The 25,443-nt window shown below is 31.4% G+C and overlaps 3 protein-coding genes across 4 annotated transcripts; all 3 read right to left on the bottom strand.

Moving 5' to 3' along the window:
- Positions 1–4: 4 nt before the first annotated feature.
- On the bottom strand, positions 5–12,973 carry LOC145331722 (endoplasmic reticulum-Golgi intermediate compartment protein 3-like). 2 transcript variants are annotated; one of them, XM_080176537.1, is made up of 11 exons: positions 12,883–12,973; positions 9,214–9,287; positions 8,590–8,799; positions 8,186–8,313; positions 7,544–7,679; positions 6,481–6,619; positions 6,036–6,105; positions 5,502–5,619; positions 4,873–4,949; positions 4,304–4,517; positions 5–1,015 (listed from the first exon to the last, which is right to left on the bottom strand). In XM_080176537.1, exons 3-11 carry the CDS (start codon positions 8,747–8,749, stop codon positions 891–893), a joined length of 1,167 nt encoding a protein of 388 aa, XP_080032663.1. In that variant the 5' UTR covers positions 8,750–8,799; positions 9,214–9,287; positions 12,883–12,973; the 3' UTR covers positions 5–890. The 2 variants fall into 2 exon arrangements, with proteins under 2 accessions (XP_080032663.1, XP_080032662.1); XM_080176536.1 differs by lacking the exon at positions 12,883–12,973 and adding an exon at positions 12,695–12,772.
- Positions 12,971–22,867, bottom strand: LOC145331723 (uncharacterized). Its single transcript, XM_080176538.1, has 13 exons — positions 22,729–22,867; positions 22,379–22,424; positions 21,279–21,382; positions 20,704–20,749; positions 19,425–19,609; positions 19,023–19,113; positions 18,372–18,453; positions 17,550–17,621; positions 17,111–17,256; positions 16,569–16,636; positions 16,025–16,093; positions 15,518–15,565; positions 12,971–14,983 (listed from the first exon to the last, which is right to left on the bottom strand). Exons 1-13 carry the CDS (start codon positions 22,768–22,770, stop codon positions 14,882–14,884), a joined length of 1,101 nt encoding a protein of 366 aa, XP_080032664.1. The 5' UTR covers positions 22,771–22,867; the 3' UTR covers positions 12,971–14,881.
- A 3-nt stretch (positions 22,868–22,870) lies between these two features.
- LOC145331725 (uncharacterized) lies at positions 22,871–24,943 on the bottom strand. Its single transcript, XM_080176543.1, has 3 exons — positions 24,815–24,943; positions 24,358–24,476; positions 22,871–23,238 (listed from the first exon to the last, which is right to left on the bottom strand). Exons 1-3 carry the CDS (start codon positions 24,926–24,928, stop codon positions 23,118–23,120), a joined length of 354 nt encoding a protein of 117 aa, XP_080032669.1. The 5' UTR covers positions 24,929–24,943; the 3' UTR covers positions 22,871–23,117.
- Between the last annotated feature and the right edge of the window lie 500 nt (positions 24,944–25,443).

Genomic DNA, 25,443 nt, shown 5'->3' on the forward strand with positions numbered 1-25,443 from the left:
AAAATCTGAAATTGAAAAATTGTTTTTGTACAATACGTAGTGTAAATTATTATTTTGTGTTTCTTGCTGGTTGCAGTGAGAGGGATACAATTTTGAAAAAAACCAAGCAAGCCTTAACCCTGTATTACTGTACCAACTAAAGAACAATTAAAGGTACATAAATATCAAGTGAAATAGCTAATATGACAACTTTTCAATTTTATGCTCGACTTTTTTTAATCAAATCCTTAGGTAATACCCAATTCTGCTTTTATATGCATAGAATTTACACACTTTTTGTTGGAATATGCAAAATTGTCTAAAAATACTTTGAGAATACTAAAAGTGTGTAAATTATGTATATACAAATTTCATATTTTAAATAAAATAATAATAGTCTCAATATAAACTGATGCTGATTGTAATAATAAATGCCACAAGATTTTTAACAAAACAAGTATGAAAACATTAATGAGAAGCTGCACTAATAAATATAAAAACTAAAATGTAATAAAACTAAAAATCACAGATAAATAACAAAATAAAGTGTAAAGGTGACTAAAACAAAACAAAACGTGTACCTACTAAAAATACCTATTGCTTTTGGTACATAGTACTTATTAATTCAATTAAAAACTTAATTTGAAAGAAAATTAAGTAAAAAGATTAAATAAATTAAAAAACCAAGGATTTTAATAGGGATAGCATTATCTTACAAAAAATATTTTATGCCATACGTTAAAAATTTTAGATAATGTTAGAATACGTACCTACCATATTAGACTGAAATTCAAAAAAGTTTCGCCTAAGATTAAACCTCTTTAGATACCAATGGATTAATTTTCCCTGATTTTTTAAGAATAATTTTCCAAGACTTTTCTAAATTAATTTTCCCTGATTTTTGTCTGCACCTAGTCCTTTCCAAGTTCTGTCTTCTGCTGTAGAATATTCCCGGAGGCATAGATAAACTTGTCTAGGAGCCCGGAGACTGTGAACACTCCCCCGATAATTGCACACAGGTTCGACAGGAAATGACCTGAAAAAAAGTTGTATTTTAAAGAAAATATGTTAAGTAAGATTTCCCTACCCTATGAACTGAACCAATTGAGCTATCTATTTTAATAAGGCTTTATATTGGTCCAGGGATGGTTTCATTTATTTTTTGCCCCATTCAAACTCCAACCCCCATCCCATCCCCAACATATTCTAATACAGATCCTAAAGATCAGCTAAAGTAACCCCTCAATTTAGTTGACTTGTCCCGTTTTGATTCTCTAAAATATTTTTACAAAAATAAAACTAACATCAAAGAAAAGTTAACTCTTGTACAGTAATATACCAGAATTCATATTGTAGCTACTAACAATAGAAAGAAAATATTAGAAACCTTCATTTAAAAAGATAAGTAAAATATAAAATAAAATATTAGGTAGTGGTTAACTTTTAAAAAGAGACTAATGCTAAAGCAAATGTATTTAGAAGTAGACACAAAACTAAAATTGGTAAAACTAAGCTTCACAATTAGTGATCAACTGTTAAAACCAATGAATGGTTCATTAAATAACAAAAGAGATTTCTAAATAATTCTAGGAATAGATTTTAAACAGTTAGTACAGGCGTTTAATGGATGAGTTAAAGGCAGGGACAATGGATTGTTCATTTGAAGGAAAAATTTTTTTAAAAAGAATTTTATAAGATCAAATTTTTTAAATTAAATTATTTTCAATCTACAATATTGTGAAAACTGCATGGTAGAAAATTGCTGAATTTAAGAATTAAACAGCTATACAGAATGCCCCACAGATCTTTTTAGCAATCTAATCGATTTTTTAATAATCTCAAAATAGACAACGTGGCCTTCAAGTAGGGTTCAGCGGTATTTAGAATCCGTTCAACATTAAATCCTGGCTGCTCCTTCTTGCCATATATTGCAATTTTAAGTTTAGGTAAAACTGCTAGAAATATTTAAAAAATTCTTAAGACAGATAACTGAAGAAAACACCCTACCTAATTTATTAAGGAAAAGAGTAATAAAGTTTCACATGTAATATACACACTTCCTCCCCATTTAGAACCCTTTTTGTTAATTTTAGAGACATGTGACCCAAAAATAAGACATATTATTTTAAAGGTAGGTACTATAAGACAAAAACATCTCAGGGGTAAATAAAGCACGTTCTTTAGGTATCACTATATAGTGGCAGGTTTCAATCCATTTGGACTAAAAATAACCCAGATAAAAACATCTATTTCTAGCTACACAGTAAATTCAATTAAACCATTTCTCTGTCAATTTATTCCTAAATAATAAGTGTCATATCCCATAAACAGAAATAAAGTGATTTCCCGCGTTTCTGTTAAAATTTCACAGTATATTTACTATATTGACAGGGGAAATTTTGTTGTAATTTTAGGTTGCTTCTTTAGTCCTTGTTTATTGGTCAGTACACTTCTCCAGCAGGAGGGGAGGGGATAAGGAAAAAGATGTGGATGAGGGGTATTATTATATTAGCCAGCTGGAAGGACCATTTTTTAGATTAGGCAACATCCAAGAAATTACATAACAATTCTAGTTGCAGTACTCTGTAATTAGGGCATGTTCGTAAGTTAAACAATTCAACTAAAAGTAATATTTGTCTGATGTATGTAAAACCATACCTATTTGTATATGGTCGTACTTTTAGTATTCTCATCAATTTTCATTGGAAAAGATTCGGATTACTAATCTTATCTTTATCTGTATATAAGCAAATGCTGAAAAAGATCATTCTGAAAGCCTTTTCCACATTGTAATGCCCAAACATACATAAGCAAATATCAAATGAAGACACTATATGTAAAAACTCGTGTTATATTGATTAGATATTTGAAAAAACTGACTCTGGATCCCGACAAATTTTTTTTTTTGATTGAACAACACTTAGGTACCTATAAAACTTATATAACTTCCAAATAAAACGCGCGTCAATAAATAATGAATTTTAATAGAATTTATATTCGTTAAATTAAATGATTCCAATTATAGTTTTTCTTTATTTAAAAAAAGATCCTAATCCCGTTTGAAATCTGTTTTCAGGGTCTTAAACTTTAAAACTAAGCAAAAAAAATGTGGATCATGGAAAGAAAACGAAGTAGCAGGTTTCATCGTATTTTCACGGTAGCTTTTATCTTATTTCTAGCCCCTGTGGGGTCAATTTCCTAACTCTGTGGGGCAATCATTATTCCCATCTCTCATTCATCAAAAAGGCGAAGCCGTGAGATAGAAAATAAACCACGATTTACAGCAAAGATTAATATCATTATCTTATATGGCACTCGAATTTAATATACAGGATGTAATCAAAGAAGGATTTTTAAGTTCTCAATATAATCTACTTCATATCATAACAAGGTTACAAGGATGACAACATCCATAAAAGCGAAGCCCTGAAACGGTATGACATAGGAACATTAACTCTTGTAGATAAAGGTTTTGACAAAATTGTATGTACATTTTTTGGAAAATTTCTTAAATACAGAATACTGTTTAAGGACATAGTGACATTTTTAGGACTTGATTATAGAGATGTTTATTTTAAAACATTGTATTTTGTTGTCCTAGGAAAAATCAGATCAATCTGATAATTATATCACATAAAAAATTTTGTTAAAAAATTTACCTAGAAATCAACATGCTTAAAATGGACGTATGGATATTATTTTAATAATGAGTTACTAAGCTTTCTAAATCTTGCCTAACTACTACAGAAATCGCCAAATTAACGAAAAAAGGTATCCGTTCCTAACGTACGGACTCTGATATAGGAAAGTTTCGCTTTTAAAAATCTTTAATTATAAACTCATGAAAGAATCCGATCAAACTAAATATCACACTTCAAAACCATAATCTAATATTAGAATGTTATTTTTATCCAAAATTAATTTCAATATGTATTCTATTCATTATTCTTTCTTAACCAATAATGTTAATCAACCAACAGAAGGGTTTAATTTAGTTCTACACCATTAGGGATGTATTTTATGTCAGTATATCTTTTCTGAGTAATAAGTCATATGATATATAAATATTACCTATAGTATCCAGCCAAAAGTTTTAGACACAAATTCCATTCTACTAGCGTAAAGTCTTACCTGGGTACCTACTACGTACGAACGGAAAACCCTAGATAGGCAGGGATTTAAGGGATAAGACACTGGCCGATACATTGATGAACAATCCCAATGATAATACTCAAAATTACCCCTTCTGTAGATAACAATTAGTGGTTGAATCCTTTGGACACTCAACTAAATGAACCAACCAATCAAAATTCAATAGACTTACCTAAGGACTTCTGTTTCTCGCTGTATTTAACCATCATCGGAGCAAGTTCATAGGAGAAAAACACTCCGGGCATTCCGGAACCATCGCCGAAAAAGGCGGACACCACCTTTGAGTGGCGGGTGACGGAAAACTGGTTTGTGACGAAGGTTGACCCGTCCAGCCGGGCAAATATTGTGGGCACTATTTTTACATAATAGTTAAACATCTCACTTCCCTGTAATAAAGAATATTAAGTTAACAACAAAACATTTTAACGGGGGACGAAAATATTTTATTTTGCCAAATAATATAATATTAATTTTAAAATTAATTGAGTTTGGGATGATCGCAAATACTTTCTTAATATATTTGAATTAATAATGCAGTCCAATGATGGCAAAATATTGCCATATCTTTTATTTGCATTTTTTTTGTAATTTATGGCACCGTAATATGAAATGTTTATTACGATTTTTATCTAATACGATACGAAAGGAGTTTTCAGTATGACTCTGAGTCAGATCCAATACTAATCTAGCGGAAATTTGAATTAATCGAATTAGAAACCGTACTGTAAAGAAAATTCTTACCTTTTCCGCAACTCCGACGACCCCATCCATAGGATCTGTCCTACCAGGTACATTTCGCCCAAAACTCAGATGTCTGACTGTACAATAAAATCTCTTATTTTCGGATTAGTTTCCTTACAATTTCAATTAAGAGAGTACCAGTCAAAAGAATTAGGTATGATTAAAGAAAATTTTTTTACTAGCTTTTTTTTGGTTGAAATTTATCTCTAACGAATAACTTATCTATTCCTAAAGATCGTTAAGAAACAAATAATATGAAATGTTGCAAAGGTTTCGTGATTTTCAACTAAAAACTTCGCTTACCTACTTATTAAGGAAACAAAAAATGTTTAAAAGATTTGAAATTTGGTACTTGAAAGGAGATAGGTTTAATGAAGGTATCCCGTAAACCCCTATCCTATAGAACAAAAAAATCGTATATAATATTGCCTCCTACTATTAACAGTTAAGATTAGGTGCAATGTAAAGCGACAAACAATGACATTTTAGCATTTAGCTTCCTAATACCTTTATTTAATAAAAAATAGGAGATAAAATAAAGTTTTACCCTAAGCGTAGCGGACTGACTGACAAACGAACATTTAAAGTTATTGAGCAGTTTAGTTACTAAAAAGAAGATATAATTATTCCTGTATGTGTCATATTGAAGTCTGAAGAACTGTAAGGCTGCACGTCATGCACATGGACATGGTTGATGGAAAAGGAACGACCTGGAGCTATGTGGAAGCTTCCTCCAACCCTGTTCACCTAGAAATCAGATATCTTAAGGGATAAGACAATGGACGATAAATTTGAATACGTCCCCAATGATAATAAATAAAAATACACCTTATGTAGAATAAATTATTAGGACCTAGTTGAAAAGTTTAGAATCAACCAATCAAAATTCAATCAAATGTAACCAAAGTTTTTGAGCCAGCGAATTTTATAAAGTTGTTATAAAATTTCGGGAAGGTACTAGTGTTAGTGTACATTTACAGATCAATGTACCCTGCCTAAAAACTTGACATTTTCCCATTAAAATGTTTTCAATCTGTTTACCCCCAACTTGATGTAACTTACACCTATGAATCCAACAACATATTTTTTCAAGGGGGAAGGGGGTAAAATAATTTCGGCGAGATGATCAACATAACAAAATGTAAAGTAATATATCTATTTACCTCTAGATATCCGTAAATCTGACAACCTTCTTTCAAAGCTTTCTGCTCTGTAAGACTAAACTGTTCTCCCCTAAAAACAAACATTTATGGATTAGATTAATATGAAGAAAAAACGACAAGATAATATCATATGACAACGTTACACAGCAAAATCAGTATGATAAGATTTGAATTAGGCTTGAACTATCTTAGAGACACTTGACGCCGAGGTTAATAAGCATATAATCCAGTCAACTACCTGGCCCAAGAAGTGGAGAACCTTTTCACCTTCTAGCAAATTGATTTCTGTTCTTTGTAGAGACTCTGCTGTGTTTACATTTCTGACGTTATTAGAGAATTTTCAAAGACCCATTACAAAGTTGGTACAGGGTCCGAGCCTTGCTTATGAACCGAGTGCGTGAAGCTCATACCCCACATATTAACTTTAATATTTGAAGTACAATACCTGCATTGTTCAATAGTCGAGGGGACAAATTTCCATCCTTTCTTCATGTAGAGATGTTTCACCTCTTCGCAAGTATTACAACACTTGTGTGTCTCTGTCTCGGCCCCGTAACAACTTCCACACTTGGGCGTTGTCACTTCTGTAACATTAGTACAAATATAAAGAAATATTAAGAATCAAAGATTTCGCGGATTTTTTTTTACAGATTTGGAACTTCGACAAAAAGGCGAATCATCCTGTGAACAAGATATTTTTTTTGGATGGAAGATATTTTTTAAAATATGTTTCGTGTTAAGCCTCATAGCAAAAAAACTATGGTGAAAAGACGTTACCAGAACGGTCAATTGACTAACGGGATGTTATAACGGACGCCCTCGTTCTACTTTATTAAAAACTTTGTATTAAGGATAAGTAAACATTTCATTGCCTTCATTTATTGTTAGGTACTATTTTTGTCTTTTACCATTAGTTATAAGAATGTGCCTTACTTTTTCTATGGATCTACAGGGATAATACAATAGGCTATAAATCAGGGGGTGTATATTCTGCAAATTTGACCCGGCTGAGGGTGGGTAAAAAAGATAAAAAATAAGTGGTTGGGGGAAAAAAATGTAAAAATTAAGAGAACTGAAAGCACTTTTTTCTACATTTTTCTCCCCTCTTTGGTGAAAAAAAAAACTAAAAGAATATGTTGGAGGGGGGATAATATAAATAGGTAAAATAAAGAGTTTTGAAAATATTTTTCCATTATATCCCCTTCCTTACTGGAAAAAACTAGGAGGGGAAAAAAATAAAAAAAAAATTGCAGCAGGGAAAAAAATAATCTTGTGAAGAATATACACTGCACCCCTGCTATAAGTTGATATATATTCCCAATAATACAAAAAATTAACCCACTTTGTAGATTATAATAGTTGAAACGTTTGCATACTTAAACTTAATTTATCAACCAATTAAAAACTCATGAATTTCCAAAAGTTGTCAAGCGAACGTTATTATAAAACTTTGGGGACTAGTGTAATAAATAGCTTAAAGTCCCTCCCTCCCGAAAACTTTAGCATACCTTCTTCCTTCTTATCGGAGGCAACTGTGGTAGCATTGGCGTCCTGCTCCCCTATTTCATGCTTGACAGGTTCAGCTATGGGTTTTCCATCAAGGTCCAGCCGCCGTTTAAACACGTTGTGCTCGATATCGATATGCTGAAAAAAATGTTTAAAAGGTTCCTTGAAAATGTATGACGAAAAATGGACAGAGTAACGGTTAAAAACGTAAAAAAAGTTATGAGGTAGATATACAAATATGCGTTAAAAAGAGAACAAATTCGTTGGGTTTAATAAGAGTATTAACACAAGCATTTAGGTTAAAATACACAAATGTCTAGGTATAGGCGCTACCTAAGCAATAAAATTAAAAAAACATTAACTATTTTTTACACTGCCGAGTATAAACAAATATTTGAGAATAAAAGTTAAGAGAATTTAACATAGGATGGAGTAAAACTAAAAAAGGATAAATATGCATTATGCAGGTCAGAGAAAAATACAATCGACCTACACTTATTTCCCACAAAAAGATTATAATTACAAAATATCATGTGATAAATATTTTCCTTTATAATAAGAAAAAACTACATCTTTGTCTTTGAGCTCACCTGTATTTAATTTAATTATCCCCTTTGACTCCCTAATTTAAAACTAAATCTTACCTGTGCTCCGGACACATCTTGAGCATCTAGACTAAGATAATCACAGCTGACACGGGGAAATACAAAATCTACATTAATCTTCAGTTTATTGGTTTTGGATGTGTCTACAAATAACTGTTCTTCTATACCTGAAATATATGTTTAAAATAAAAAAGACATAGGTAAATATTCCATTCCAGTATGGCTTCGAAACCGATCAATATCCCCTGAATAATAATTGGTTCTTAGCCATACTGTAAAAATCATGTATAACATGCATCGTATTACAGAAAATGTTCTACGAATATCAAAATAAAAATCTTTAAAAATTATACCAGTTCTATTAGACCATGGAGCCATCTAAAATACGCGATAGTAGTAATTTCTCGCATCGTATCATGAAACTAAAAAAAAACTGTACGTACCTGGCGTTAAATAATCTCTAATTTCTGAGGTAAACAATAGAATCATAACAATACTGCTTATAACAGTAATTGTACCGCCACTGAAGGTCTTTATCCGAAAATCCTCCAACGTTTTGGGATAGGCGTCAAATTTCTTTAATACTTCTAGTGCGTTCACCATTTTGAACGCGTTATGTTCTTGTTTGGCTGCAACAGTTTTCGTTTAAATGCCTAAAATACATTTTATTTTTAAATGTTATATTTATCGTTTCATGCAGGAGGGAGGGGACAATGGACTGAATATTATACTTCTTGTAATCCAAGTTATATGATCACGTTCTCTCATTTGTTTTAAAAGAAGTGAGAGAAGTTAAGAATCTAGGAAATAAGACAAATTTTATCTACAGCCTTAATGATTTTAATTAAAGAGAAGGGTTGTACATTACTTCTATCCCCTCTAATAAGAGTTAAAAAGAACTATTCAATAAAAAGAAAACAAATTAAAGATTGCTTAAAGATAAAACAATATAACTACGTAGAAAAAGTTTTCTAGATATTTAGGGCCAGAATGTATAAACGATTTTGGTGAAAAAGTGAAAAAGATGAAACCATTTTTTTTTCAAAAGCAAATTAAGAAAACTTTACCTTAAATTTTGACTTGGTAACTCTTGTATCACAATATTTGTAAATAATAAAACAACATGATTCTGTTTGTTTCACTAAACAAGAAAAAATATACATTTTGTGAAATTTAATTATGGATCAATTATTGTGAAGATCCAGATGAAAACTGTACAAAAAACACGTATTCATTTAATATGAAACATGCGGCTCAGGATATGAAATAGTAAGATATGATGTTACTAATACGAGCTTCAAAAATGAGGGGAAAGGCCCAAAGGGGGAGTTAATTTAAAAGGGGAAGGGGTAAAACATATGTGAGAAGTACGCGTTGACCGTTTGAAAAACATTGAGGGGGGGGGGGGAAGTAACAAAGGAGAAGGTTTTTAAAATAAGGAAAGGGTTTGAGCGAAGCGACGTGGAAATCGTACAGCAAAGATTAATACCCTTTTTAAAATCCATATTTATTAGGGAAAACAGATACAGACTGGCCAGCCAATTTTGAAAATAAAAAACGTACATAACGTACACAAAAAAAATACGTTACGTACATAAAAAAAGTAAAAAAACGTACAAAAACGTACATTCCTAATAAAAATAAGTTAAATAATTTCCTAGTTACCTATTATCAATACATTTAAGTCTACTAGCAGCTACCTGTAAAGGAAAACCATAGCGAACTGACAGACACAAGATATCCTATTACTCTGTTCAAAAGAACTAGTGTCTACGCTCCTAAAGGCCTCTAGGGGCACTTGAGGAGGGGAGAGTTGAATTCAATAAAAAAACATGGATGACAACATACATAAGTAGCGAAGCTCAAAAGTTATATATAGACATCTGGAAAAAAATTAACTTAAAATCGCAATTAAAATTCATTTTTGAGGGGAGGAGGTAGTTTTTTTTCTAAAGTCAATTTCTCTAGGGAGGGTGGATGGTGATACTCTTCCCCAAAATAGTTATCAAACTTCCAAAAACCTATGAGAAGCTATCCTGTTAAGGAGAACCATATCGGTTCCGTGGTTAGCGAGATTCTTTGGTTCAAACAAACAGACATTCTGTTATTATGTACAAAGTATATCCTATTATAAGGACCAGCGACTACGCCCTTAGGGGCCTCTAGAGGAACTTGATTAGGGGGGGGGGGGGGAGTTGAATTCAAAAACCCATTTTTTTATTTAAAAATAAAAAGTAAAAAACAAGGATGACAACATCCTTAAGTAGCGAAGCTCAAAAGTTATGGATGGAAATCTGGGAACTATATAAACTATAGAGTAGTGTCGTAAAAAATAAGCATTTAACTTATTTAAATAAATCACAAAACCTTTTAAAAATATATAATAACGTGAAAATCTAGGAATAAATTCAGCCCCCCAACCAATAAGCAAATCTCAATGAAATTTAGTGGAAGTATTAAATATGAAAACTAATACAATCCCTGAAAATTACAACCGTCTATCAGGAATATGAGTTGTGAAAATCACAAAAACCTATACATCTAGGAATCGATCTAGCACTGCAACAAATAGACAAACCTTAAAGAAACTTTTTGAAAATATGTAGAATGTGAATTTATTTATTCCCTGAAAATTTCAGCCGTCTATCTTGAATAGAAGTCGAGAAAACCATGAAAAAAAGAAAATCTAGGAATAGATCTAGCACCCAACCAAAAGGCAAATCTCAATGAAAATATGTAGAATGTGAACTTATTCAATCAAAAAACAGGAGCCGAGAAAATCACGTTTCTCCGATAGCATAACGGACTGACAAGGTGATTATAGAGTAGCTTCGCTAATAATTTTTTTAGTGAGGGAAGGGGGAGTAGCGAGAACCTTCGGTACAAATAAACTGACAGAGAGACATACATCCTGTTATTACGTACGTAAGTATATCTATTAAATAAAGTAGTAAGTTTTTTGTCTGATGCTTAAGATTTTCATAACTACTTCACACAGTTACCGAGATGGTTTTAGGCTATTTTTCTACCATTTTGAATACAGGTTTTTGAAGGGATATGGAAGGACAGAGAAAATAGCCTACAACCTCAGAAAGATCATGTCGGTTCAGCAGTTAGCGAGATTCTTTGTTACAGAAAAAAAAGGATTTATAGGATAAACATATAATAGGATATAGGTTTATTTTGTCTATTGCTAAAGATCTCAGAAAATACTAGTCTTTAATACAAAGTAAATCAATGCCTGTCTGTCTAAAGCTTAAGATCTTGGTAATCGCTGAACAGATTGGGTTCTAAATTCTAATCTTCAGGGAATATATCTACTAGTCCTGTGGTAGTTTTAGGCTATTTTCTTAGAGTGTGAGAAACCCACCTCGGTCCCCCCCCCCAAAAAAAAAATCAACCACCCCTCAATTTATTTTAGTAAACTAATGCAAATCAGCGGGGTGGGGGAACCCCCACCGCACCCTGGGGCGAAGCCTAAATGAAAAAAATAATCACAATCTTTTTTTATATTTTTTTTTGACAAATTTCCAACAAACGATTCTATAAAAGAGGGATACGAAGCCTCTAATCCTAGTACAAAGTAAAAAGCTTTAAGTGTCCCTCCCCCAAAGAAAATAGCAAAAACCATCACAGGACTATTAGGTATATTCCATGAAGAGTAGAGCACAATAGGTTCAGTGGTTACTGAGATATTAAGCTTCTGATATACAGACGGACAAGCAGACGGACAGACATCATTCTACTTTGCATTATAGATAATATACTATTTTTGTAATACTTTTTGTACAAATACAAATAAAAATACAAATACTTTTATACTTACATTTGATTCTTATTCTTTTAAAACTGAAGATACCAAAAAATAAAACTTCTTAATTCTACACTGTGCACCATATGATATCTCGGAAAATTTACCCAAGTATATAAAGAATTTGAAAAAAATTATCGGAAAATCTATTAAAGGGATAGTAGCATGAAATGCATTTAAACTTGAATTTAGTCAACTGCATATCTCTTTCTGTTCAATAGTTTAAACTATATCTATAGGACATATATTTCAAATCCATAAATTTAAACTGTAAGTTCTAATAACATATATGCATAATTTGCATACATATTTTTGTTCTATGAAAATTGAAGATAATATTGAAATTATTTAAATAATACACCTATTGTTTTTGCAAAAATTTTCGTATAAAACATACAAATTACTTTTCTGCTATATTTGATTCTTATTTTTAAAAAAACGTAAAACGTACAAAAATACAAATTTCAAAATACGTTACGTACACATATCAAAATAACGTCCAGAACGTACACAGATTCGATGCGTAACGTACAAAACGTACAAAACGTACACTCTGGCCAGTCTGCAGATAGGTCAACTGAAGAATAACAAGGATTTTAAGGGAAAGACAATGGCCGATAAATTGATGCACATCCCCGAAATTACCACCCTTTGTAGATTAAAATCAGTGGTTGAAACGTCCTCGGTCAATCTAAAATTCATTGATCAACTTAGTCCTTGAATGTGTAAAAGTTTACCTTGAATAGTTTTTCTCTTTAGTAAAAAATCCCCCTTTTCAACTAAGCATTATTTTCCCTAGTTATCCAGCATTTTAAGCACATCCCCGAAATTACCACCCTTTGTAGATTAAAATCAGTGGTTGAAACGTCCTCGGTCAATCTAAAATTCATTGATCAACTTAGTCCTTGAATGTGTAAAAGTTTACCTTGAATAGTTTTTCTCTTTAGTAAAAAATCCCCCTTTTCAACTAAGCATTATTTTCCCTAGTTATCCAGCATTTTAAAAATAATCAGTCTAAAAAGACACAGCAAACATTATTTTAAGTAACAAACAAGGGTAGAAAAATTATTTATCGCATCGTATTATAGACAGCTTTACGGGGATATGGAAAATGAAAAATTATAAGATTAAAACTAGTTTTATTAACCCCGAAAGCCGAAGGCCCGGGCTCACATGATTAGAATTAATTTTTTTTCTCAATATTCGTGAAAAATTGTCTGTAATACGAACCTAAACACGAATTTTCAGTATGAATAAGAACCGGTCCTAATCCAGCGGATATTTATAGGTTCCGAAGACATACTGGATAAAAAACCTTTTTTACATAACTGGTATTTAGATGGAATTACATAAAAACAGATAGAACAGAACAAAGAATCAAAAGCTAGGTTTGATACCACTATATAATACTAGCGGATACGCCCCTAGAGGCCTCTATGGTTTTATGTAAAATGTTTTTTTTAATCTATGTTAAGATCAGCTATTAACTAAAAATAAGTTTTTCTGCTGCTATATGAGGTTAGTGTATTTTTTTTGCGATTTCTCTTGGGAAGGTGGAATCGTGGATGTATCCTCCCCTAAAAATGCTAGGTAAAAAAACTTCCCAGGACCTATGAGAAGCAACTCTGTAAGGGAAAACTAGATCGGTTAACTGGTTATAGATATCCTTTGGTACAGACAGAAAGACTGAGACCCTGTTACTTTTATATAAGGATACAACAAGAAACAAAATTTGATTCATTACAAAAAGATAAAAAAAATCAAATTGATTAAAATTCTAAAAACTAACAAAATTGGTGCAAATTTTAGTAAAAAATCTTTTTTCTTCTTTGGTACAAATGCATATAAAATGTATTGGAAAGCTTCTCACTTTAAATGGACTAGGATGAATTAATATAATCAAATCATTGCATTAATAAATAAATGATAATCTATCATAAATTGACAAAATATCTTATTTTTAAAGACTAAAAATTTACTTAATTTCTGGTTTAATTTTTTAAATCTAGAATTGCACAATATTAGATTTACAGCTCTTTGAAGATTTTAATTAAAGCTCGTTTAAAATTTAATTATGTAAATTTAATTAAGCTATCATATTTTTGGTATAAGGATAAAATAACTATATCATGGAAAATTGCAGGCATCTTTAGGGATAAGACAATGGGTAGTAAGTTAATGGAATCCTTAATTATGATTAACAAAAATACCCTTTTAAAAGATGAAACTATTGATCGAAAAGTTTAGAAACTTACTTTATACCACCCAATTAAGACTTAAGACTACAAATCAAAGTTTTTAAGCTAACATAGAAAAACTGGTTTAAAATATTAGAGGGCAGTATAATTTTAAGTCCATTATCTCATCCCTCCCTGCAAAATAGAATATAACACGGAAAACAAAGGTTTTAAGATTTAGGAACAGAAAAATTCTGTGATTTAAAACAATGCAATTTAAAAGTGCATTTAAAATTCAAAATCTACTTTTTTTCCTTTTTTATCCTATTTTCCCCTTTCTATCTCTAAATTAAATCTTTATGAGAGAAATATTCTGCCTTTTGTAGTTATTCAATGTGGAGAAAAGGAGAAGAAAGAGTTTAAAGAGTTTAACCACTATTGTCCTTTCTCACCCCAAAAATATTAAAACTTCGCGCTGGGGGGTAATTAGTTCGAGAATACCCATAAATATATTAGGTTACATTTGTTAAAAAAATATTAAAGTAAAACACGACCAGCCATTGTCCGGCAAAGATAAGGAAATTATGAGTAAGCTCTGGTTAAGAATGATAAGGGTGTGACATTTTATTTATTAGAATTATACATCTAATATTTAAATGTACAGCTTATGCAATAAAGACATCTTACAGTGGTATCTCAACTCTATACATAAGAGCACCATAGCCAACCCAACAACTATAACACACCCTATTCATTATCATCATCGATGACGTGATCAACTTCTTCAACGCCTCCTTCGAGGTCCTCATCCATATAATCGTGCTCTTCCTCCATATAGGAACCAACCACCTGAACAAATTAACAAAATTTCACACTATCCGAAAATAAACAAAAACAACTATTGACAACTTCTTACTCACTTCCCTTTCAGTTACCCCAAAAAAAAACAAGTTTTACTCCAACAAAATATTTAATTTTCGGCAATTTCAAAAGGAATCAATTGGCTAAATAGCAGCCCCTGCAAACAACCTAGAAAGCTGAAAATTAAAACATAGCTAACTATGAACATGTAACAGGACGAAAATTTTTATTAACACAGAGTTTGATGTCAATAGATGCATAACAAAATTATATATTACGGTGTGCTAACAAAAGAATAAGATTTTTATATATATTTAAATTGTTTTTTTTTTAATAAAAACCTTTGAATACCTAAGCAACTAATATACTAGTCAACTAGAATATTTCTGAGTGTAAGGAATCTCCCTTTGTTAATGTAATAGTAATCGAAAATGAACGTAAAATTTCTATATGCAAATAAAAGTACTTATAAACGAGCGCGAAGTAAATTTTTAAAAATTCTATGAAATATAAACTACAAACCTCGCCATCTTCCAATTCTACAGAATCCAAACTCTCAGTGTCTTTCTTCTAAATAGGAAAATACAATAGAATATAATATAGTTTATGGTTCCGTACAATTGAGTATAACTTTATTAGATAATCCATAGTTTATAGTTTTATCGTACCCAAATTAGAGATATTTTATTTTGGTCAAAGCAAGAATTGAAGTTATTGTTAAGATCAGATGTGTTTACAACGAAGGAAAAGAATGTAACTTAACTATCACCCATTTAAGTGTAAAATCCACAGAGGCTTATGGTGCAGTCAAAAGTCCAAATGACATAAAAAGTAGTTTGTTTGTTCGTTGACATCTTAATAACCACGGCACTGGTAAACTTTTAGCTCCAGGGATATTATCTTAAGGCTATTCATTTACTAACTAGAGATGGATTTAGGCTATATTTTTTTCGCCTAGCTTAACCTTCTAATACCTCTAGGGAGAAGGCCATTTATATTTAAACTTAGTAATAAATTAGTTTATCTTACCGGACCGTGCGATTTAGGTTTATGTTGAAGCTTTTCGTGTAATCTTCGTCCCTCATACGTTTTCAATACCTAAAAAATAAAAAAATATAGTAACAGTTAATTTAAGAGAAAAATCACAACTAGATAAAAAAACACTTCCCGCAAAAATAATATAATTTTATAACTTTAATTTTAAAAAAAAGTTTGTGTTCCAGTGTAATTATCCCCTTCCTCCCTGAAAAGATAAGTTGTAGATTAATTTTAATTCCTTACTGTTCAGACCAAGGTACGAGAGTTTTATAATAACTATTATTAATAATATCAAACAAAAAGTAAACAGAGGAGTAGTTATTTATTGCATCGTATTATAGATTCTTACCGCATATGTATATGAAAATAAAAAAGATTAAAACTGGGAGGTATTAATTTTATGATTTCTGTTTTAATATTTATGGGAAATTGTCTATAATACAATGCTTATATATTATTTTTTTGGATGCATGAGAACCGGTTATAATCCAGCAGAAATTAATCGGTTTGGAATCCATACTGGAAACAAAGTTACCTTGCCACAAATTCTACACTCAAAACTATCTCTTTGCTTCATAGGAACTCTGCTGAATAACGAGTGACCTATAATAGGTGAAAAATATGTCATAAGTGGGTGTTAATGTATATAAAATTAGTGGATATTGTGAGAGATACTCTGATAAAATATTTCTCCCAGCTGGCTTATATAAGATACAACATTCTCACCATGGAGGAACGTATTGACAAATATCAGTGGACAATAATAGCTACCTAAATTGATGACAAATTCACTTTGTCACATATTCACGTATTCTATATCCATTTCTTAGAAACAATTTAAATTAATTCTTGTTGTCAAAGTACCTACTCTGACTAGGGGGTCTGCCCGTTGGTTACCCAGTCTGTGAAAGTTTAGAAAGTAGACTAATGGAAAAAATGTTTTCATTTTTATTACTTTTTACAATTTTTTCCCCCAACCACATATTTTTTTTTTTCCCCCCTTTAGCAAGGTCAATTTTGCAGAATATACACCCCTGGGGACCTGTTTTTTTTTGAATGGCAGAAAAGATGACTTACCCATCAAAGGATTGCCAGGGTAAAGATTGGGAACACCTCCAACACCACCCCCCAACAAGTTTTGATCCTTGGGCATGTTGGGACAATGCTTCTTTTCATGTTTCCTACGTCCCTTGGCTGAGGCTAAACTTGCTCCGCATTCAAGTCTAAATACAATTAAATACATTAAAATATCTTCATTAACTATTTTGGGGAAGGGTAACCCAAAAAAAATTGTTCCCAAAAAAATGACCCACTCCATAAATACCTAAATATTTTTTAAAACTAAAATCAAAAGTCAATGGTCAATCTCATCCCTTGATTAATAGGTTGAAATGTCTAATATTTATCCAGAAGTTTTAATTTTATTTGATATCAATTCACGCAACTTACAAAGCACTTAATAAATGTTTCCAGAAGCGCTACATTATAAACTGAAGTAACAGGTTTGAATCCTAACCTGCAAAGGTATCTGATGGTTCCAGATTCTGGATCGAAGGTTCCTTGATTGGCCGCTGGTCTTCCTGGACGTCTAAACAGACAATTTACAAACATCATGAACATAATGTTTACTTGTTTTCTACAAAGAGAGGGGTAGGTTTCTGGTAGAATCCGTAAAGGTTATGTGTTATAAGTTAAAAACAGTAGTAGAACGATAAAAAGAGAGGGGTAGGTTTCTGGTAAAATCCGTGAAGGTTATGTGTTATAAGTAAAAAACAGTAGTAAAATAAAAATTTATGTTAACTTTTTTTTTAGAATTGTCTACAGTTCTTTTCAATAAGAAATACACATATTTAGTGAATATTATCGTTCTACTACTATTTTTAAGCCTTAATACACACACATCTACGGATTCTACTAGAAACCTGCCCCTCTCTTTATGTTAACTTTTTAAAAAAAAATTGTCTATAGTTCTTTTCAATAAGAAATACACATATTTAGTGAATATTATCGTTCTACTACTATTTTTAAGCCTTAATACACACACATCTACGGATTCTACTAGAAACCTACCCCTCTCTTAATCTTATAAAAGCCATTATGGCTTTGAAACAGATTAATAGCCGCTGGATTTGAAACGGGTTCTTATTCATAATGAATAACCATTAATCATTTTGATTTGTCCTATCGATTTCAAACTTTGCATGATCCCTATAACAATTAGGAACGATTTTGAAATCAGAACGTCCTAACTTTTGTCTCCCAAACCGCCTTCTGAATGGAAAGAATATAAAAAAAATATGGGGACACACAACTCCAATAAAAACTAAGAGATAATCACCTGTTATTGACAAAGTCGTCAAAGTCAGTTTGTACTGTAGGGTCCACACCCACACTTGTAGCAGGGTCAGTGTCCCATAGTCCTAAAGAAATATTTAGTAAGATTGGCATACCCTAGAATTAATTCCAGGATTGGAAAACCCTAAAATCCAAATCATATAGGAGGATTTCAATAAGTATTATAGTAGAATTTATAATGTAGTTTCTCGTATTCATTCGAATCCGGTGGATAGGAACCGGTTCTCATCCATACGAAAAAACTATGTCTAGCATCGTATTATATCCAGTTTTCTACGAATATAGAAATGTACAATCATAAGATTAAAACTAGTTTTTTTAGCCGGTGCCTTCGGCACCACGGGGCTGAAAAAACTAGTTTTAATCTTATAATTGTACATTCTATATCCGCGGAAAGCCGTTTATAATACGATACGAGAAATAACTATTCTCATTAGCACAGATAAATTAGAGTAGGACATCTGTCATACATAAATCAAGAAATCTCAGGTTTTCAATGAAAGTCCGATTAGGATTCATAACTAACATTAGGAATGTAAGCTTTTACTTGATTTTAAACTAAAGTGACATAAGCCTGTAAGGGTCATCATAATCTTGTATAAAAATATAATGTTGAAAAAAATGTTATTTTTACCTCCTATGAAAGGTGAAGGTGTAGAAGTAAAGGATGGCATTGCCGTCAACATGGAAGGAGTAGAAATACTGCTTGCTGTTGTGCTACCAGCCTAAAATATAAAATAAATGATTAAAATAAACCCAGTGACCCCCCCCCCCCCCGAAATTAATTGAAAGAGAATTGTAGGGTTGTTGCCTATTAGTCCTTCGGTTTAATTTCAAATATTTCGACTGTTTCCCCTTATATAAAAGGAAAAGGATGTCTGTTTGTGTCTTTGTATCGAAGGTTATTGCTAACCACTGAACCGATATGATTCTCCTTTACAGTGAAGCTTTTTATAATAGGTCATGTAGGGCATCAAGTAACGGTAGTAATATATATAGAATTTAAGCAGCAATCAAAAAGTTAACAAAATATCACCTTTATAAGTTTCGGGGGTCTTGGCAGTAAAGCAGGTGGCGAGGATGATTGAAATCTTGAAGCTAGACAGACACGTTTCATGGTCCCAACTGTCGGAGCTAAGGATTTTGTCTCTGTTATCTCGAGACATGATTCAGAGTCATTGGTAATGTCTGGAGATGATTCTCTACACGGATGGACTAGATCTAAATAAAAAGTAAAATATTTTTTTACGAAAACGTTGCGGATTTTTCTGGCACAAAAAAAGAGGAAAACGAAGTTGCAAAGAGTATTAAAGATAACATGCAAACGGAAAGATATATCTTTAAGAGTAAATAATCATAGTTCTAGAAAATCTACGCAAAAATTCCAGAGACTTATCTTTTACTTAAGAGTATACATTAGACAAGCAAATCTTTTTGACTCATTTCAAACGGAAAAAGTTGGTTATAGATAGGATGCTTAGTAGTTCTTCATATCTGACATATAAACATAGCATCTTAACCCCTTAGAACAAAAGTTCTAAGTTATTAACTTAATATAATACAGTGTGTTTTTTTTATGAGAACTTTTTTGAAAGCAATTTTACCCCACTTATAGTCATCAGAATTTGATGATTAATAGCTTATTTTCTTCGTTTTTTTAATGCAATTAATAAAACACCAAAAAAATATTTCAGTTTTATTAAAAAGTAAAGTAAAATCTAAAATTGAAAACTTAGGTGTCAACATCTAAAAATGGTTATAGCGCATTTTTCTTATGCCAAGAAAAAATTGAATTTTCTAAAGTCGACTTTGGGGGGCCAGTACTCCCTCCCTGGTTGAGATATGACCTTCAAACTTTGATATGTTCTAGTACATGTCCTTGATAGTATCTGTATACATTTTTAGCTCTATATCTAAACTTTGAAGTGTTAGGCTGCCATTCTTGCAAAAGGTTGAATATTTGAGCATAAGAAAAATGCGCTAAAACCAGTTTTAGATGTTGACACCTAAGTTTTGAATTTTAGATTTTACTGTACTTTTTAAATTAAAACTGAAATATTTTTTTGCTGTTCTATTAATTGCATTAAAAAACGAAGAAAATAAGCCATTAATCATTAAATTCTGTTAACTATAAAAAGGGTAAAATTAATTTCAAAAAAGTTCTCATAAAAAAAACACACTGTATTAATAGTTGTAAGAAAAGGGAAGAGAGAAAACATCTACCTATATTAAAGAAAAGTTGAAACTTGGTAAGTAACAAAGTATTTAGAGAAGGTTTGCCAATTCAAAATAAGTAATAATAATAACATAGGTACCTTTAAATGTGTCTTCTTCTGACAATTTGAACATGACTGACATCTCCTAAAGAAAGTTTTGTCATTATGGGTTTATAGTACCTATTTAAGATTCTATTGTAGATATTTTATTAAAAGGAAGCATTTATTGAAATAGATATAAATATTGTATCCCTTAACTAAATTTCAAAACTAATGCCCAGATTACGAGAAAAGTTAAAATATCCATCCTTCCACCTTAACTTGTTATATTATATATTACTAGCGGTTGTGCCCCTAGCATCAAGAGGGCTCTGTATTCTAAGGCGTAAAATTTAGCATAAAACCATCCAAGGAATCAAATCTAAAATTATATCCTTACACCATTTCTGGACCTTTGTCCAAAGTTTTATAATTAAAGTTTTCTTGTTTGATGGATTTACAACTTTAAGGACTTATGTGAATTTTGATTGGTTGGTTTTTAAAATTGAGTGTTCAAATATTTCAACAAATAATTTACTCTACAAAAGGGGTAATTTTGTGCATCATCATTGGGGATAAACATCAATTTATCAGCCATTGTTTTATCCCTTTAGATCCCTTATATTAAATCTAACCTTTGATAATTCTCCTGTGAGAATTTTCCTAAGCTCTAGAGGATGTTGAACTCCGTCTGAATAGGTTTCATAACCCAGGCCAACATGGCCAAAATCTTCATAGTCTTGAAGAAAAAAAAAATGTTATTCGTTTCACTAAACAATTTCATTTTAAAAAAATGAAAATCAAATTAAACGTGGATATTATGATAGGAGAAATATTGTCGTCAATTTAGGTTGCAATTCCCCCTCTCATTTATTGGTCAGCCGTTTATCCAGTAGGAGGGGAGGAGAAGGGGTAAAGGAGGGTGGTGGAGGATATCGCTCTATTAGCCCCTAACATAGTTCCTTTTGTTACAGAACATGAAAATTTGGTGAGGTATATTCTTATATTACAACAAGGATGACAACATCCATAAAAGCGAAGCTCTGAAACGGTAGGACAAACGGACATTAACACTTGTATAATGTCAGAACTGAATAATCAGATTGCGAATGTTTAAGAGTCAAAGCAAAATTGTAAATAAATTTGTTGAAAAACTGCTTGATACAAGATAATGATTATGGACATACTTACATTTTTAGGACTTGATTATAGAGTTGCTTCGCTTATAATATTGTATTTTGTTGTCCCAGGAATCAGTATACCAAAAATCAGACCAATCGGATAATTAGGTCACATACAAATTTGTTGTTTAAAATGTAAAAAAATCAACATGTTTAAAATGGACGTACGGACATTCTGGTAATGATTATAGAGTTGCTACGCTTTGTAACTCGTACCTAACTGTTACAGGAATCACCATGCAAAATTTGAAATCGATAGGACAATTCTAACATAGGCAATTAACGAAAAAAAGCTATTTAATAAGTAAAAAAAATCAACTTATTTAAAATGGACGTACGGACATTTTGGTAATGATTATAGAGTTGCTACGCTTTCTAAATCGTACCTAACTACTAAAGGAATCACCATGCAAAATTTGAAATCGATAGGACAATTTTAACATGTCTAAATCAACGAAAAAAGCTATCCGTGACGGACGGACGGACGTACGGACGGACGTACGGACGGACGGACCGACCCTAATTATAGAAAAGCTTCGCTTTTAAAAACTTACCTAGGTACTTCAGGTTTCGATCTTTAGACATGTAGTTGTTATTACTCTAGAGAAAAAAATTATTATCATTATTTCTTTCAGGGAATGTTACTTGATTAAGAAATACTTTTAAAACATTCTAAAGTTTGAGACATTTTGTTTTTATCATATTTTTAGTTTTAATTGCCCAAATAAGTATTTCCAATTAAATTATTAGTATTTAATCTAACTAACATTTCAGAATTTTCTTTCAACAAATAAAAATGGCTTAAAAGTTTAGACATATGGATGGCAGCTACAGATTATAGACCGATACATCAAGCTATTAACCATAAAGTTTTAATTTTTGCATGTTTTTAATATTTAATTACCTGGTTTTCATATGCTCTATGTGTGGCCATCATAGTCGCCATCTTCTTTTAATTCCAAATATTACCAAAAAAAATCCTTTAAATATGTAAATTTATTTCCACTAATATTAGTTCGATTCTATGCCATTTTAAATTAAGCTCGTCTGAAATTTTTTTTTTTATTAGTCATTACAAATTACCAAATATTTAGTAACTTCAATTTTGTACATTTCTAATGTTGACTACAATATATTATTTGGAAAAAAAATCAAAATTATATTGACATATTTTCCTTTTATTTTAATTTTAGATTATAAGTTTTCATAAATAAGACAATTTCCATCTTTTTAAGATTTCAACAAAGTTTTAGGTAGGTATTTAGAAGAAGAAAATATTAGGTTGTATCTACTTTACATTATGGGGTTGCCGACAGGTTCTGTTGCCTGTTTTCCCTGGAACAGCCACTTATTATTCTCCCTGCTGACCCTTGGGTCATCTGGCCTCATCACTGTGTAAAACCTCTTGTAGGTCCTAGAAAAAGCATTAAAAATTTTGAAGAAGAGACAGGGGTGTATATTCTGCACAAGATTTATTTTTTTTCCCCTGCTGAAATTTTTTTTATTTTTCTTCCCCCCCTAGTTTTTTCTCACCAAGTAGGGGGAAAATGGAAAAATATTTAAAGAACTCTATATTTTATTTATTTTATCCCTCCTACCACACATTTTTAAAAGTTTTTTTTACCAAGGAGGGGGGGAAATTGAAAAAATGTTTTCAGTTTTCTTAATTTTTACATTTTTTTTCCCTCCAACCACTTTATTTTTTATTTCCCCCCTCCCCCTGAGCAGGGGATCCCATGTAGAATATATTATACACCCCTGAGAAGAGATGTTTTGGTTAGCTTTATCAAAAAATATTATTTTACTTAAGATACCTAGGTAATAATAACAGATCCAATTCAATAGAAAAATTCTTTTCCTGTACAATCCCTCAAACGCACGAATTGCCTTATTAATATTTAAATCTTCGACATTTGCCAAACAAATATTAAGCTAACCAGCCGTTTTATAGATCTTAATTGGAGATACATATATACTATAAAGTATTGCTTGCTTGTAGTTCTGAAGGTAGACGGTTACACTTTACTCACAGAATCACAAAGATTTAATAAATCGAATTTATCCATATTCATAAGATACTTTTGATTCATTAAGACGTTTCAAAAAGGGACACCATACGCAGGCCAAGGACATCCCATAATTACTGGTCTGACCTCTGTTGTTGAATTAAGATTCATTACAAAAAAATCATTCTATGACAATATATGGTTGTATCTCACATCTATACATTAGAACACTTGTCCAACTTACAAATGTAAAAAAAATCTTTCCAGTATGGCATCGAAACCGATTAATGTCCGCTCTGAATTAGAAATAATTTTTAGCCATACTGAAAAAATCATATGTAGCATTGCATTGTATTACATACGATTTTCCACGAATATTAAAATAAAAATTAAAAATTAAAACCAGTTTTGTTAACCTGAGCCTTCGGCCCCCCAGGCTAACAAATCTGGTTTTAATCTCATAATTTTTCATTAAAATATCCGCGGAAAGCTGTATATAATACGATGCGACAAATAACTATTCTTACTTGTTTCCAGTTCTGGTGCCATTTTTCATGTCATCAATAGCAATTGGAACAAAGATGGCGAGTGAAACTGCAGCAATAAATGCGCAAGTACAAACTAGAGGCTGCTCTCCGTACGCATTCTAGATAAAATAATAAATTATGTTTAATCTGAATTACTTAAAAAATCGATTAAGGTCGATTAATGTTTTTGTTTAAATGAGATTTCCTACTAGAATTCTATAATACATTGTATGAATTCCCATTTATCAAAACCTCGAAAACCTACACAATTTTCCCAATTTTAGCGGCTAGCCTAGCTTAAATTTCGAGTATTATCACAAACAAGTAATTTGCCCAGTTTGAAAATCATTCAATAATTACAAATATAGTCAATTTATGGTTCAAATTAATATCTTAACAGAATAGTACTTATCAAATATACAACATTTAGGACATAAAATTTAGACTGGCAAAATACCTTTAATAATCCCATGAGACCACGACCATACTTCTCGGGTTCGCTAAGCTTCCAAAGTCTCCATTTTGGAATATTCCGCTCGTACATATACTTAGGTCCCTGTGTGGTTGTCATGATTACTTCTGAAATATATTAGTATAACTAGTACAGCGAGACGACAAAATTAAGCAATTTCTGACGAACTGTGCTACTGATTAAAGATTGTATATTCATTAATTGCGAACTGGTTTGCTTTTAAGTTTTGCTCGACGGGAATCATAAAAGAAAAGTTTTCGTTCATAACTTTTTTTGGAAGGGTCATTTTTTTATGGGATATCTATCTCTTGGGAGAATAATTGTAAACCCCAAAATAGTTATCATGCAATCTTCTAGGACCTTAGAGAGAAGTTTAGCTGTAAAGGAAATTTAACCATATATATGTGACAGGTTCAGCGGTTGGCAAGAATGCAGACGAGAATGTATCATGCAATAAAAAGTAAGATAAATCTATTTGCAACCCTTTATAAACCCTTAATCACTAAAGTCAATCTTTTACAAAAAAAAATCTAAGAATAATAATGTGTCAACAATGTTTCATCAGTGACTTCATCAGTTATATCGCATTTCAAATACCAAAACTAATGTAAAAC

Source organism: Acartia tonsa, chromosome 11, assembly GCF_053477335.1.
Source record: "Acartia tonsa isolate MP-2025a chromosome 11, ASM5347733v1, whole genome shotgun sequence".
Lineage (NCBI taxonomy): Eukaryota > Metazoa > Arthropoda > Copepoda > Calanoida > Acartiidae > Acartia > Acartia tonsa.

What these genes read in the sequence shown, in the direction of transcription:
- LOC145331725 (XM_080176543.1), bottom strand. Translation starts at nt 24,928, where the DNA reads ATGACAACCACACAGGGACCTAAGTATATGTACGAGCGGAATATTCCA. An exon ending in GTCTCATGGGATTATTAAAG is followed by an intron (nt 24,477 to 24,814) that starts GTATTTTGCCAG and finishes TATTTTATCTAG; the next exon opens with AATGCGTACGGAGAGCAGCC. An exon ending in GGCACCAGAACTGGAAACAA is followed by an intron (nt 23,239 to 24,357) that starts GTAAGAATAGTT and finishes TGCTTTTTCTAG; the next exon opens with GACCTACAAGAGGTTTTACA.
- LOC145331722 (XM_080176537.1), bottom strand. Translation starts at nt 8,749, where the DNA reads ATGGTGAACGCACTAGAAGTATTAAAGAAATTTGACGCCTATCCCAAA. An exon ending in AAGATGTGTCCGGAGCACAG is followed by an intron (nt 7,680 to 8,185) that starts GTAAGATTTAGT and finishes CATTTTTTTCAG; the next exon opens with CATATCGATATCGAGCACAA. An exon ending in TCGTCGGAGTTGCGGAAAAG is followed by an intron (nt 4,518 to 4,872) that starts GTAAGAATTTTC and finishes TCTTTATTACAG; the next exon opens with GGAAGTGAGATGTTTAACTA.
- LOC145331723 (XM_080176538.1), bottom strand. Translation starts at nt 22,770, where the DNA reads ATGGCGACTATGATGGCCACACATAGAGCATATGAAAACCAG. An exon ending in CCCTGGCAATCCTTTGATGG is followed by an intron (nt 16,637 to 17,110) that starts GTAAGTCATCTT and finishes CACCTATTATAG; the next exon opens with GTCACTCGTTATTCAGCAGA. An exon ending in TAGAATTGGAAGATGGCGAG is followed by an intron (nt 14,984 to 15,517) that starts GTTTGTAGTTTA and finishes TAATTTGTTCAG; the next exon opens with GTGGTTGGTTCCTATATGGA.